We start from the raw sequence: 12730 nt of genomic DNA, 5'->3' as shown, positions 1-12730 counted from the left end.
CACCAACCTCACCTGGGATGTCTACCAGACTCTATACCCCATCCTGGAGGACTGCATGTTTTTAGTTGAGATCTCTTTTATCGAGGCTGGCCAGCCATGCTTCATCACCAGTTCCCATTGACACGCTGCAGCTTGGGGTGACCTTCAGCTGCGTCACACGGATTGTGATGGGTCGTCACAAAATCATGATTTCCTCGTGATTTCTGATTGAAAACTGTCATCCTCCGAGCAGATCGAATCTCTGCAGCTGTTGGACAGCCCCTTCTCTTCGTCCCAGTGCGGGCCGGAACTCTAGGACAGCGCAAGTGTAATTGAAAATTCGCGCTTAGAAAGCCTTTGTGAAGGTTACACAGCAGGCCAGGGCTTTTTATACCACTTACTGTCGACCGTTGGCGACGTGAGCCGTGGCATTACGGGTAGGGACGACGGTCAGCCGCTTGCCAAGCTCTTGGTATTCAATTTCCAGGAACCAACAAGCCGTGTAACAGGACATTACACAGGTGCAGTTTGTTACGTAATTAGTGCACGGCCCTACCACAATCATTTAGGCCCTCGTAGGGCACCCTAGCTTCTTAGACAAATCATCTTCTTTTCTTTTTTCATTTCAGGATGGCATTAGCCACAACACAGTTCACAGTTGCACAGATCCTGCACCTGGTATCAGACGGTGTTATCTTGACAGTTTGACTCAGCACAGGACACTTTCACTTCAACGTTCTCCTCTATTTAACCATCTTTTCTTCCAACAATAAGATTATCATGGCAGCTTTTCCCTGCCATCAACAACGGCAAAGCCTGGATGCCGCAATCCGACCCCGACCCAGGAAACCAAATGCCAAGCAATAACTGCCCGAACGGCGACTCCGCGCGGGGGGGGCGTCGCTGGGGGGCACCTCGCACGGAACCCCTGTCCTGTCCCGTGCGAGACGAGATGGGCGGCTGCACGAAACCGATGCGATTGATTGGAATTATCCGGCACTTGCATTCTGGTGACGCCGCGGCCGGCTCCAAATCTCGGCAGTTGTTCTGCTACGACGACGTCTAACAACCCCAACACGCTCGGCCAACCAAAGGCGAGAGCGCATGGCAATATCGCCTGCAGTGTCACTGTCACCCTGCACCCGGTGGCCCGGCGTCCAGCGATGCCACTCCTGGCCGGCGGTGCATGGATTTTGGACACTGCTCCCCACACTCGTCGTGTATTATAATAGCAATCATGGCCTGCCCGCAACGGATTCCTGCCGTTTATCCGAGTCGCTGCTATCTTCAGAACCTGTGTAACGCCGCTTCGGGATCTGGGAGGCGACGCCCAAGTGCACACGTTGCAGGCGTGATTATAAGCGGCGCGTCGTCCTCCTGTGCGTCTGTGTGTCATGACACTAGACGTCTTGAGTCTTGCTCGTCCGCATCTCTACAGAATCCACAAGTTCCCCACCGCGTAGCCATCATGGACAGCAAACCTCACGCCGAGGCGTCGGATCCGGAGCTCGAGGCGGGCAACGGCAGCGGCGAGAAGACGGCGGCGGCACACGCCGAGTTCCAGACCAAGACGGAGCGGCTGCACGAGTTCCACGAGGGCGAGGGCTACATCATCGACGCGGCAGCCCTCGACGGCGGCGGCGCTGGCGCCAAGCTGGCCAGCGACGGCCACACGCGCCTCATCCCGCAGCCCAGCGACAACCCCCAGGACCCGCTCAACTGGAGCTGGGCCCGCAAGCACACGGTTCTGTTCATCATCTCGCTGACGTCGTTCCTGCCCGACTTTGGCAGCGCCACCGGCGCCGTCACGCTGCTGCCGCAGTCTGTGTAAGTAATGAGGCCGTTGCTGCTGGTGGTCCGAAAGCAGTGTGCTGGTGCTGATTTTACGGGTAGCGAGTGGCACATGACGCCTGACGAGGTCAACCGGTCGCAGGCGGGCAACGTGTTTATGCTGGGTGCGGGCGGCGTGTTTGGTAAATAACTACCGCCCCTACCGCCCCTACCGCCCCTACCCCCCCTAACGAATGACTGTCTAACAACAAATGCGCAGTCGTAATCCTCAGCGCCTATTTCGGGCGGCTGCCGGTCGTGTTCTGGTTCCTGCTGTGCGCGACGGCGACGGCGGCGTGGTGCGCGGGCGCGACGTCGTTCGAGTCCTTCATGGGCGCGCGCATCCTCAACGGCTTCTTCTCGACCGTCACCCAGGCCGGCGGCCTCATGTTCATCCAGGACATGTTCTTCTTCCACGAGCGCGCGCGCAAGATCAACATCTGGGCGTGGGTCTTTTTCTCTTCTTAAAAAGTGGCACACCCCCTCGTCCTAATGACATTGGACAGCTCCTTCGTCGTCATGAGCCCGTACCTCGGCCCGCTGCTCGCCGCCTTCGAGACCGAGACGCAGCCGTGGCCGGTCCCGTTCTGGGTCTACTTTGCGCTCAACGTGCTGGGATTCGGGCTGGTCGTCGGCTTCCTGCAGGAGACGTACTACGACAGGAGCATCCCGCCGCCGCCGCGCGGCAGCCGGCTCGCCCGGCTGACGGGTCATGCCCAGTGGCAGTCGCGCCACCTGCGCAACACGTTCCCCGAGGCCTGCAGGCGCACCGTCCGCGTGCTGCTCAAGCCCGTCATCCTGGTGTCGTGCGGCTTCTACGTCTTGGTGAGTGGGCCGGAGCGACGGTTGGACGGATGCGCGACCGGACTTGCTGACAGCCGTGCAGACATTTGCGTGGGCCGTGGGCATCAACACGACGCTGGCCCTGTTCGTCACGCCTCTGTACGACTTTGGGCCGCGGCAGGTGGGTTTCTTTTATTTCACACCCGTCGTGGCAGTGGCGCTGGGCGAGGCGGTGGGCCACTGGCTGTTCGACGCGCTGGCGCGGCAGTACATCGGCACGCACAAGGGCCACTTTGAGCCCGAGGTGCGGCTGCGGGCCATGTTCTTCTCGATGCCCCTGGTGGTGGTGGGGCTGGTGCTGATCGGGCAGTGCTTCGCCAACGGGTGGCACTACATGGCGACGAGCGTGTGCTGGGGCCTGTACGTGTTCGGCATGATGATCACCACCGTGTCGCTTAGCAGCTATTGTCTCGACAGCTACCCAGAGGCCTCGGGCGAGGTGTCGGCCTGGCTCAACTTTGCCCGCACGCTCGGCGGCTTCATCATCTCGTACGAGCAGGTCACATGGGCCACGGCCCAGGGCACTAAGCTCAGCTTCGGCATCCAGGCCGCCATCTGCGCCACCGCCTTTGCGCTCATCCTCGTCCTGCTGCGCTGGGGCAAGGCCTTGCGGGTGTGGTCCGGCCCTCTCAACTTTGCCACCAGCTAGCCAGTCGACGTTTCTTCTCATTGGCTGTGGTATCGAGGTTGGCTGCTGTCTGCTGTGTTCCCTGCCTGAAACAATCGTGTACCTAGTCATCTTCCTCGACTACTTTTTCCGCAACGGTGTCGGTGTCGCCGGTAGTTGACGTCTAGACTCGCTGCCTTTCATGGACTATTGACGGTCGCCTCTCCAAGACCTCGACTATTGGTGTGATAAGTCCTGGCCTGGTTCTAGAACGATGCGGCACTTGCATCAGCCAGGGCGCTAGTGAGAAAACACGCTTCAGCTGCCCTAAACGGGAACGGTGCCTCGTTTCAGCCAGCCAAATCTCGACGCCAAGGCGACTTTGGCGTCTAAAATGCTGCCAAGTCCTCTATAGTCCAAGTTTGACCCCTTTGAGCTATCTGCATCGAATTAGCGACTCTTTTGAGAAGACTGGTCTGGCCCGCCACCGCAATAACCCCTTGACTCTACCCCTGCTCTTACCCGACGCGTGTGGGATTTCCCTCCCCCCCTCCCCCAACGCACGGCCGATCCCGACGACATGTACCCGATGAAGGGGAGCTTAAATATGTTGTCATGACCTCGCTGCTGTCTCGGTCTCTCAGAAATGTGTTGAGCAAGTTCAGGCAGAATTATCCGGCCATCATCCGCATTTTCCTCAGTCATGCCGGCCGTCATGCCGACCCCAACCAGCCCGCCCGGTCCAGCGGCCACCCCATCCATTGCGGACGCCGAGAAGTTCATCGAAGATGCCTGGCTCAACCAAGAGCTGCAGGACGAGTTCTTGAACGCGTCGGCGGCCGGCGGGGACATGACGGCGTGGTTCACGTCCAAGGGCTACAACACGTCGCTCCCCGAGGTCAACTACGTGTGGGACAATTGGAGCAACAAGTCGCTCACGTCCTTCTCTGGCACCTACAACACGTTCCTCAACGGGCAGCCCGGCGGCCCCACCGTGACGGTCGCCGCCGGCTCCGTCACGATCAACGACGTGGCCCTCATCGGCTACACCTTCACCAACGGCACCCTCGCGTGGACGGCGGACAAGAACACGTCCAGCGGCTCGCTCACCTTTGTCAGCTTCGTCGACCTCAACCTCGGGCCCGGCACGGCACCGCCCACGGGCCCCAACATCTACATCGGGCCGCAGTTCAAGGGCCAGTTCGCGCCGTTCGGGAGCTACCCGGCCGGCGGCCAGCCCAACATTTACGGGCGCGTCGGGCGCTTCCCCGCCGACTTTGCCAGCGAGATCACCAGCGACCCCAGCAGCGCCATCGACCACGCGCTGCCGTCGGCGGGCAGCGCGCTGGCTCAGTGGGCCGACACGTACTCGATCAACGAGTACGACGCCGGCTCCCAGAAGTGGGTGTCGACCAGCGACACGCTCGTCATCGGCACCGACGGCTCGCTGCAGTACAGCGGCACAGCCATCACGACCTTCTCCTTTGTCAGCGAGTTCCTCAAGATCGAGGCCGGCGTCGGCGGCAACACGTTCAATCTACAAGCGGCCTTCATCAGTACTGACCACTCGACCAGAGCCGACCCGTACGCGGGCAACCAGTTCTGGGGCCTCAAGTGGGCGGCCGGGGCGACGGCGCCGACGGGCAAGCCCAACATCATGGGGACGGTCAGCGGGGGGCCATCCAACCCGCCGTGGTACTTCACTCTCCTGGCGTGGCTGACCAGGCTCGCCGGTTTCGGGCTCGTCCTCTTGCAGATCCACCACGGGCTGCAGCAGGAGCAGGAGCAGCGCCGGCGGCTACTGCAGGAGATTCGCGAGCGCGCCAACGACCAGAACGACATCGACCCCAACGAAACAGGGCCGCAAGGCGAGCGCGCCCCGCCGCCGTCGCCCGCCAGCGGCCGCTCGGAGAATGGCGACGACAGCGGCGGCGAGAGCGACCACAGCGACAACCACAGCGAGCTGGACTCGGCGGACGAGAAGGAGAAGAACGAGCTGACCAACTCGGCCAAGAACGGCGAGGGCAAGCAAGTCAGCGGCGACGTCAACAAGGGGAACGGCGAATCGGGCGCCGGCGAGGATCCCGCCAACGAGGACCCCGCGGTCACCGACGGCCCGATCGAGGCCGGGCCGTTTGAGCTGCGAACCAACGGCGGCCTGTTCAAGGGCGTCAAGTTCGGTAGTGGGGACATGACCGGGTTTGACGATGTAATTCCGGACGGGTTCGAGTGAGGTCGGACAGTCAAGATACCTACCTACAAGGCAGGCAGATAAACCTACCTACCTACAAGGCAGGCAGATAAACAACTACATGCACGGTTCGCACAGAGTCTGGGGCCGGCACAGCACAGTAAATAGGTATCAATGAATAAAACAGAAGCGCTTAACCAGTTTTGGCAGGGGGTTTATTTATACTGTCATTGCCGACCCCCTGACAACACGCTCAGCTCACCATACCTTGCACGTCGTCCTCGTCAGCAACCGTCGCGCTGTACAGCCGCGCAAAGGCGGACCCGGGCTGGTCCAGCAGGGCGTACGGGCTGTCGAATTCGACCAGCCGGCCGCCGTCGAGCACGGCCACCTTGTCAAAGTCCATGATGGTGTCCAGCCTGTGGGCTACGGCGATGACGGTGTGGCTGGCGAAGCGCTTGCGGATCAGCCGCTGCATCGTCTCCTCCGTCTTGGCGTCGATGCTGCATGTGTGCGCGTTAGCGGAGGTCAAACACAACAAGCATGCACCGAGTTTCGGGGTCAGAGAGCCACATGCACCGAGTCTCGGGGTCAGAGAGCCACATGCACCGAGTCTCAGGGCCACAGAGCCACATGCACCGAGTCTCAGGGTCACAGAGCCACATACCTGCTCGTGGCTTCGTCGAGGACGAGGATGGTGCTGGAGCGCAGCATGGCGCGGGCGAGACAAAACAGCTGGCGCTGGCCACTGGACAGATTCACACCCTCGATATCGACACCCAGGCCACCAGCGCGTTCGACGGTGTCCAGCAGCTGCACGCTGCGCAGGGCAGCCACGATAGCATCGTCGGCGGCGGCGCCGGCGGGGTCGGCGTTGAGGCGCACGGAGCCCTTGAGAAGGAACGGGTGCTGGGGCACGGCGACGATGCGGCGGCGCACCTCCTGGCGCGGCAGCGTGGCCAGGTCGACGCCGTCGACGCGGATGCGCCCGCCCCGCAGCTCCAGCAGCCGGAACAGGCTCGCCACCAATGAAGTCTTGCCGCTGCCCGTGCGCCCGCACACGCCGATCTTCTCACCTGCCCTGACGGAGAGAGACACGTGCTTGAGGACCAAGTCGTCGCCGCTAAGAAATTCAGTCAGCGAAACTGAACGAGACCCCGCTCGAGACTGGGAACCCACTTGTAAGCCGCAGACAGATCCTCCAGCTCGATGGCGCCGGCGGCAGGCCAGTCGGGCGGCGGCACATCGGCCTCGCTAGGCAGATCCTCAGCCACGGCCGTCTCGGTAAAGGTCTTGACGCGGGCGACAGAGCCGATGTGCGTCTCGAGCATGGTCCAGAAGGTGACGAGCAGCTTGATGTTCTGGCTGAACTGGACAACGTTCAGCAGGGCGAGGCCGACGCCGCCAGCGGCCACGGTCCCGCGCAGCTCGACAACAAGCACAACCAGCAGCACGGCGACAGCCGCAACGAGCAAATCCAGCACGAGCGTCAGCCAGCGCTGCACGGCGAACAGCAGGTAGAAGGGTCGCTGCGAGCGGTCCAGCAGCGCGTCGTTCTTGGTGGCCAGCGCGCCCTGCCACCCAAACGCGCGCACCGTCGCCAGGCCGCCCAGCGTCTCCTCGAACAGCGTGTACAGCGGCGCCTTGGTCTCGAGGTCCATCAGCCGCAGCTGCCGCGACGTGCGCAGGTACACCTTCTGGATCCCGTACAGGGCGCCCAGCACCACGGGGAACGACACGGCCGCGTACACGGACCCCACGCCAATCAGCGCCATCTGCGCGAGGCAGAGCACGAACGCTGTTGCGGTGAGCACGTGTTGTCTGTCTGTGTTGGGCGGGGCCAAGGGGCAGGGGACTGGCTCACTAGCAAACGTGTTGAGCGCGGCGATGGGCAGCTCCATGTCGATCAGCTGCAGGTCCTGGCTGAAGCGGTTCATGGTAATGCCCGAGTCGGTCGTGGCGAAGAAGGACATGGGCGCACTGCCAGTCAGCCTTTGTAGAGAACAGTCAAGGGGCGGGGGGCTTACCTCAAGACCGTGTCGAGCAGGGCCAGGTGGAACCGCTCGCCGGAACGCGGGACCATGGTGATGATCATTTGCCTAGCTCGCATCAGCGTTGTCTTTTGCTTCAATGTGGAAAAGTGCTTCCATGTGGAAAAGTGCTTCAGTGTGGAAAAGTGAGCTTACCAGCAGCTCACGCCCAGGCACACAATAGCGGCACCCCCGAGCATGGCGTAGATGCCGAGCCAGTAGCCCAGCCGGCTGTTGGGATGGGCCTCATTGTCGGCCGCCCACCATTGCACCCACACGTCTTGCATTGGTCACAATTAGCACAACACCGCCACGGTGACGGTCTCGCAGCAGCAGCACTCACTCGGGAACGACTGGCAAAACACAAAGCCGACAATGGCGACGACAAACACAAGGCTGGCCCACCAGCCCACTGAACGCACGTAGTACACGTAAATCTGCACGTCGCCCATCTGCCGGCTGGTGTCGGGCTCGGGCTCGTCGTCGCGGGGCGGAGCCGACTCGCTCGACGACGACGACTTGGCAGCACCGTCAGGCTTCGACCCGAGACTCGTACCATCGCGCTCTTCATCAAAGTCAGTACAGCTACTACTACTCCCGTCGTCAACCGTATCCGCAGCCACACCCGCCCAGTCGGCGCGGGGCAGCGCGAACGACGACACGTAGCCGCCGGCGTCGTTGAGCGCGGCATACGATCCCTGGGCGGCGATGGTGCCGCTGGGACTCAGGACCACGACGTGGTCGGCGTAGGGCAGGCGCGCGGCCGACGACGACGCCAGCACCACGGTCGCGCCCAGCTCGCGCAGCAGCCCGTTGCCGCCCAGCAGGCTGTGGAACACGTGGTTCTCGGTCGCCACGTCGAGCCCGCTGAGCGCGTCGTCCAGCAGCACCAGCTCGCGGCGCGCGTACACGGCGCGGGCAAGGGCCTGGCAGCGCGAGTCAGCACGAGACAAAAACAAGACGGAAGGAAAGGGCGCAAGTAAACAAAGACAGAGGCAGTAAACAAAGACAGAAAGGAGGCGGCAAGTAAACAAAGACAGAAGCAGTAAACAAAGACAGAAAGGAGGCGACAAGTAAACAAAGACAGAAGCAGTAAACAAAGACAGAAATGAGGCGGTACATACGATGCGCTGTCCCTGCCCACCACTCAGCGCAACACCGCCACTGCCAATGCGCGACGCATCGCCCCTGGGCAGCTGGCGGAAGTCGCGCAGCAGGGCGCAGGCGCGCACGACGCGGGCGTACCACTTCTCGTCGTAATCAGCAGCAGCTCCGACGATGGCGTCGCGCACGGAGCCGTTCGTGTGCCACGGCGTCTGGGCGCAGTAGGCGACGCCGGCCGCAGACAGGGCCACGGAGCCCCCGCGCGCCGGCACCTCGCCCAGCAGCGCGTGCAGCAGCGTCGACTTGCCGCAGCCGACGGGCCCGACGACCATGGTGAGTTTGTTCCGCGGGATGGCGAGCGAGATGTCGGCCAGCAGCGGCGCCTCGGCGGCGTCCCAGCCGAAGGCGCCGGCGTGGACGGTGACGGCATCAGGTGGTGTGGGTTTTTCCGTGTCGGTGCCGGTGTCGGAGACATGGTCAGGGGCGCGCACGCGCGTGTCGGCACGCTCGGCCGACTCGAGAAAGGCCTGGATGCGCGCGAAGCTGCCGACGCCGCCTAGAAACGCCGCCAGCGACATGATCAGCGACGCCAGCGGCTCCGAGAGCAGCGCAAACAGCGACAGCGCCGTGAACACGCGCGCCGTGTCGAGCGTCTCGGTGTTGGCGTCGGCGTCGCGGGCGCGCGCCGAGAAGACGGCAAACGTCAGGACCGGCGCGAACACCTGCGTCACGTATGCTGGCCAGACTGTCAGTGACTAGCCCGGCTAGCGGGCTGCGAGGGGCGACGCACCAAACACCATGTTCCAGATGATCAGCTTGCGGAAGCGCTTCGAGATGCGCAGCTCGTCGACGCGCAGCTGCTGCAGGCTGGCCAGCAGCGTGTCTCTCAGCCCGCACATCTTGACGCCCTTCATGGCCGCCAGCATGGCCGCCGTGGCCGAGATGCGCCGCTCAATGGCCTCGAGCCACATGGCCTGGCGCGACACGATGAAGTTCATGGCCACGAGCGAGCCGAGCAGCGCCACTAACAGCCAGTCAGCCAGCCAGTCAGTCAGTCAGTCTTGTCATTCTTGTCATTCTTGTCATTCTGCGAGTAGCGACACAACAGACTTACCAACAGAAACCACAACAGGAACGACGCACGCAACACCGAGCTGCTGCTGCAGGAGGAAGATGGCGACACCCACCTCGGCTGCATTCGCCCAGACTTCGTGCATGGTCTGGCAGCCCTGGACGATGCGCTCCATGTCGGCGCTCATGAGCGTCATGGCGGCCGCCGGGTCGACGCCGAGCCCGAGCGTGGCCGTCTTGGCGTAGACGGCGGCCACGAGCGCGCCGCGCAGCATGATGACGGTGCGGAACGTGCGGTGCTGGTACTGGCCCATGCTGGCGGCGATGCCGACGTACACGAGGAAATACGCGCCGATCAGCCCGTAGCCCGCCTGTGTTGTTGCCGGCGTGATGGGTTCCTGCGAGAGCTTGATTGCGCGGTTGATCAGGAACGGCTGGCTGAATGTGAGCGCGGTCAGGCAGGCCCGCGGGAAAAGCGAGTGTGCGATCGGCCACTTGAGCACGCCGAACGAGGCGCGGAGGAGCGCGTGTGGTGATTTCTGGGTTACTGTGTGTGGTGTGTTAGCAAGCGGCAAAGAGCAGGATAAGCGGCAAAGAGCAGGATAAGCGGCAAAGAGCAGGATAAGCGGCAAAGAGCAGGATGAAGCGAGAAAGGTCTGGCAAAATAACGCAGCACAACAAAGCAACGAGGAAAACCCCCAAAACGCACCCAAAGCCCACGCCGCTCTTAGCCGCGCGTGGCAGAACGCAGCCTGGAGGTGTTTGTCCAGCGCAAACAGATCATCCACAACCAGCACACGACCGAAGCCGGCACGGAACAGGGCATTAAGCCAGGCGAAGAACACGCGACTAAACACGCCGCTCGTCGCCTCGGGCGGGTGCAGGGCGCGCACGGCGGGTCGCAGCAGGCGGCGTTTCTCGACGGCTTCGGCGACGAGCACGGCCGCTTTCGCTGCTGCGGCGGCCACGGACAGGTGTGCCAGGGATTTGTTGCCATTGTGGTCGTGGCCGTTACTCTGGGAGCCGGCGCGGAGCCAGAGCGTGCGCGTGTGCGCTGCGTCGAACAGCAGTGTGGAGAGGAGGAAGATGCCGAGCAGTGAGGACGGCCGCACGGCGCGCGTGTGTTCGAGATGCGACAGGAGACATGAGCTGAGCGTGGCGAGCGGTGCCAGCGCGGCCGTGGCGAGCGTGGTTCGTGTCCGCGCTGCTGGTGGATATGTCCAGAGGACGAGTGTTGCGAGCTGGAGACCGGCGAGGGCGAGCCAGGAGGACTGGGCTGGGGTCAGCGGGCGGCATCTTCTGAGCGGTGTACTTAGTCAAGTGCTCACAATCTTGACGGCAGCCAGGGGGTTTCCGGCCGCCGTGAGCTTGCGTTCGCGCTTCAGGAGGAACCACACGCGCAGCGGCAGCACGGCCAGCAGCAGCCCGAGCGGCAGCAGTGTCAGGACGGACTCTTCGAAGAGCAGCGTGAAGTCGAAGCCGCCGCGACAAGCGCTGCCTGCGTATGGGCCGAACGAGTCGTCGACGCCGTCGCACTGCGTCGCCGGGGACTGGGCCATGGCGTTGAAGTTTCAAAAAAGAATAGTACGAGATTTTTTTTCTTTCTTTCTTTCTTTTCTTTTTTCTTCTTTCTTTTTTTTTTTTTTCTTTCTTTCTTTTTTTTTCTCTCTTTTTTTTTTCTTTCTTTGGTTTTTCTCTTTCTCGTTTTTTCTTTTCTTTCTTTGTTTTTTTTTCTTTGTTTTTTTCTTTCTTTGTTCTTTCTTTCTGCAAGGCCCTCACTCTCGCGCACACAAGCAGGCTATAGTGGTTATACACGCAGGGGAAACGAAAATCTGGGGAAGGAGCGGCGCGATCGACGGGGCACGGCGCGCGTTAGGCTAGGGACTGGCTGCGAGGCGGAGAAACACGGGGAGGACGCACGCACAAGGTCCTGGGTCGCGGCTCATACATATTAATTTCCATGCCGCTGCCCTCACTGTATTGGCTTCTGTCTATTCCTGGTGTTGGGGCTGGCGATCACCGGAGATGGTTTTTTTTTCATTTATTTTCTTTCCGTTTTTCAACCTTGTTTGGGTTCCCCCTTTTTTTCGCCCAACCTTGGTTTTGACCTCTCGCCCCTCGCCCCTCGCCCACGCCGTCGACAACCTGCATGCAGCGGACTAGATATCCATATCAGGCAAGTCGACTACATCTCGTCCGCGATGAGACGCTGCCTGCAAACGCTGCCAAGGACGAGATGCCCAGCCATCGGCAGACTTCTACCCGTCATCGTCATCGTGACCCATCGTCATAAAGTCGTGCTGTGTCGACATGCAGCGGCAGCGGCAGCGGCAGCGGCAGCAGCGTCGTGCTCGCAATGCCGCTTTCCGGTCAGAGGAGACGAGGAGTGGTGGTTGTACAACCCCGGATTTCGGCCCGTGGGGCGTCGGCCGCCGGCTAATATTCCCTGATCCCTGCCGCAGCTCGCAGGTGTCAACTTTTGCGCTAGGCCAGTCGCTGCGCGGGAAGCAGGGGTCTTGGCCCCCGGCGCGCATGCTATCCTGGCAGAACTCGGGTCTGCCATTGGGCCATATCGACGTGACGTCGTGGTGGCGGTCGGGGGCGAACCGGTAGCACATCTTCGGATTCTTGTTTTTGGCGTGGCACTGAGATGGATGCAGATGCGCCTCTCGGCCCGGGCGTGGCTTGGGGCTGCTTGGTTCCTGGCCCTGACATGGCTCGCCTCCCCGAGCTGACACGTTGCGTGACACGGCTGGCCGACGGCATTGATTTCTCGGCCAGCGTCGCAGATGCGGTCATCGACTACTACCTTCCAGCGTCCTCAGCCGCTTGCGCCGATGCTCGCCCCAACAAGTCAACTTCCCCTCTCGGGGCTGCAGACGCCGTCTCCGCTTGCACTGCAGAACCGTCTCCGCTTGCACTACAGAACCGTCTCCGCTTGCACTGCAGAAGTGTCTCCGCTTGCACTGCAGAAGTGTCTCCGCTTGCACTGCCGCGGTGCGGCTGGCTAATGTGTCGCTGTCCAGCGCGCTTCTCGCCCGATGCTAGCCAGCTGCCTCGCGCCCGATGCTAGCC

At 62.0% G+C, this 12730-nt stretch overlaps 4 protein-coding genes across 4 annotated transcripts; 2 read left to right on the top strand and 2 right to left on the bottom strand.

Annotated features, from left to right (window-relative positions):
- Nucleotides 1-603: 603 nt before the first annotated feature.
- On the bottom strand, nt 604-1746 carry B0T26DRAFT_725762 (uncharacterized protein). Its single transcript, XM_060442789.1, has one exon. It carries the CDS (start codon nt 1373-1375, stop codon nt 758-760), a length of 618 nt encoding a protein of 205 aa, XP_060291300.1. The 5' UTR covers nt 1376-1746; the 3' UTR covers nt 604-757.
- Nucleotides 1448-3301, top strand: B0T26DRAFT_657008 (major facilitator superfamily domain-containing protein; the record flags this gene model as incomplete). Its single annotated transcript, XM_060438750.1, has 5 exons — nt 1448-1806; nt 1873-1952; nt 2030-2255; nt 2316-2634; nt 2696-3301. The coding sequence occupies 5 exons, from the start codon at nt 1448-1450 to the stop codon at nt 3299-3301; spliced, it is 1590 nt and encodes a 529-aa protein (XP_060291299.1).
- A 661-nt stretch (nt 3302-3962) lies between these two features.
- On the top strand, nt 3963-5532 carry B0T26DRAFT_875436 (uncharacterized protein; the record flags this gene model as incomplete). The annotated part of the gene is made up of 1 exon (XM_060448068.1): nt 3963-5532. One exon carries the CDS (start codon nt 3963-3965, stop codon nt 5490-5492), a length of 1530 nt encoding a protein of 509 aa, XP_060291298.1. The 3' UTR covers nt 5493-5532.
- A 16-nt stretch (nt 5533-5548) lies between these two features.
- On the bottom strand, nt 5549-11214 carry B0T26DRAFT_837148 (P-loop containing nucleoside triphosphate hydrolase protein; the record flags this gene model as incomplete). The annotated part of the gene is made up of 13 exons (XM_060447525.1): nt 5549-5953; nt 6118-6573; nt 6630-7248; nt 7315-7430; nt 7478-7549; nt 7637-7760; nt 7824-7984; nt 8024-8406; nt 8605-9320; nt 9375-9608; nt 9699-10202; nt 10365-10926; nt 10984-11214. The coding sequence occupies 13 exons, from the start codon at nt 11212-11214 to the stop codon at nt 5704-5706; spliced, it is 4428 nt and encodes a 1475-aa protein (XP_060291297.1). The 3' UTR covers nt 5549-5703.
- Nucleotides 11215-12730: the final 1516 nt, after the last annotated feature.

This window comes from Lasiosphaeria miniovina (assembly GCF_030549165.1).
Source record: "Lasiosphaeria miniovina strain SMH2392-1A chromosome Unknown B0T26scaffold_7, whole genome shotgun sequence".
Classification (NCBI taxonomy): domain Eukaryota; kingdom Fungi; phylum Ascomycota; class Sordariomycetes; order Sordariales; family Lasiosphaeriaceae; genus Lasiosphaeria; species Lasiosphaeria miniovina.
The sequence above is the reverse complement of the archived record's forward strand: the minus strand, read 5'-3'. Positions and strand labels throughout refer to the sequence as shown.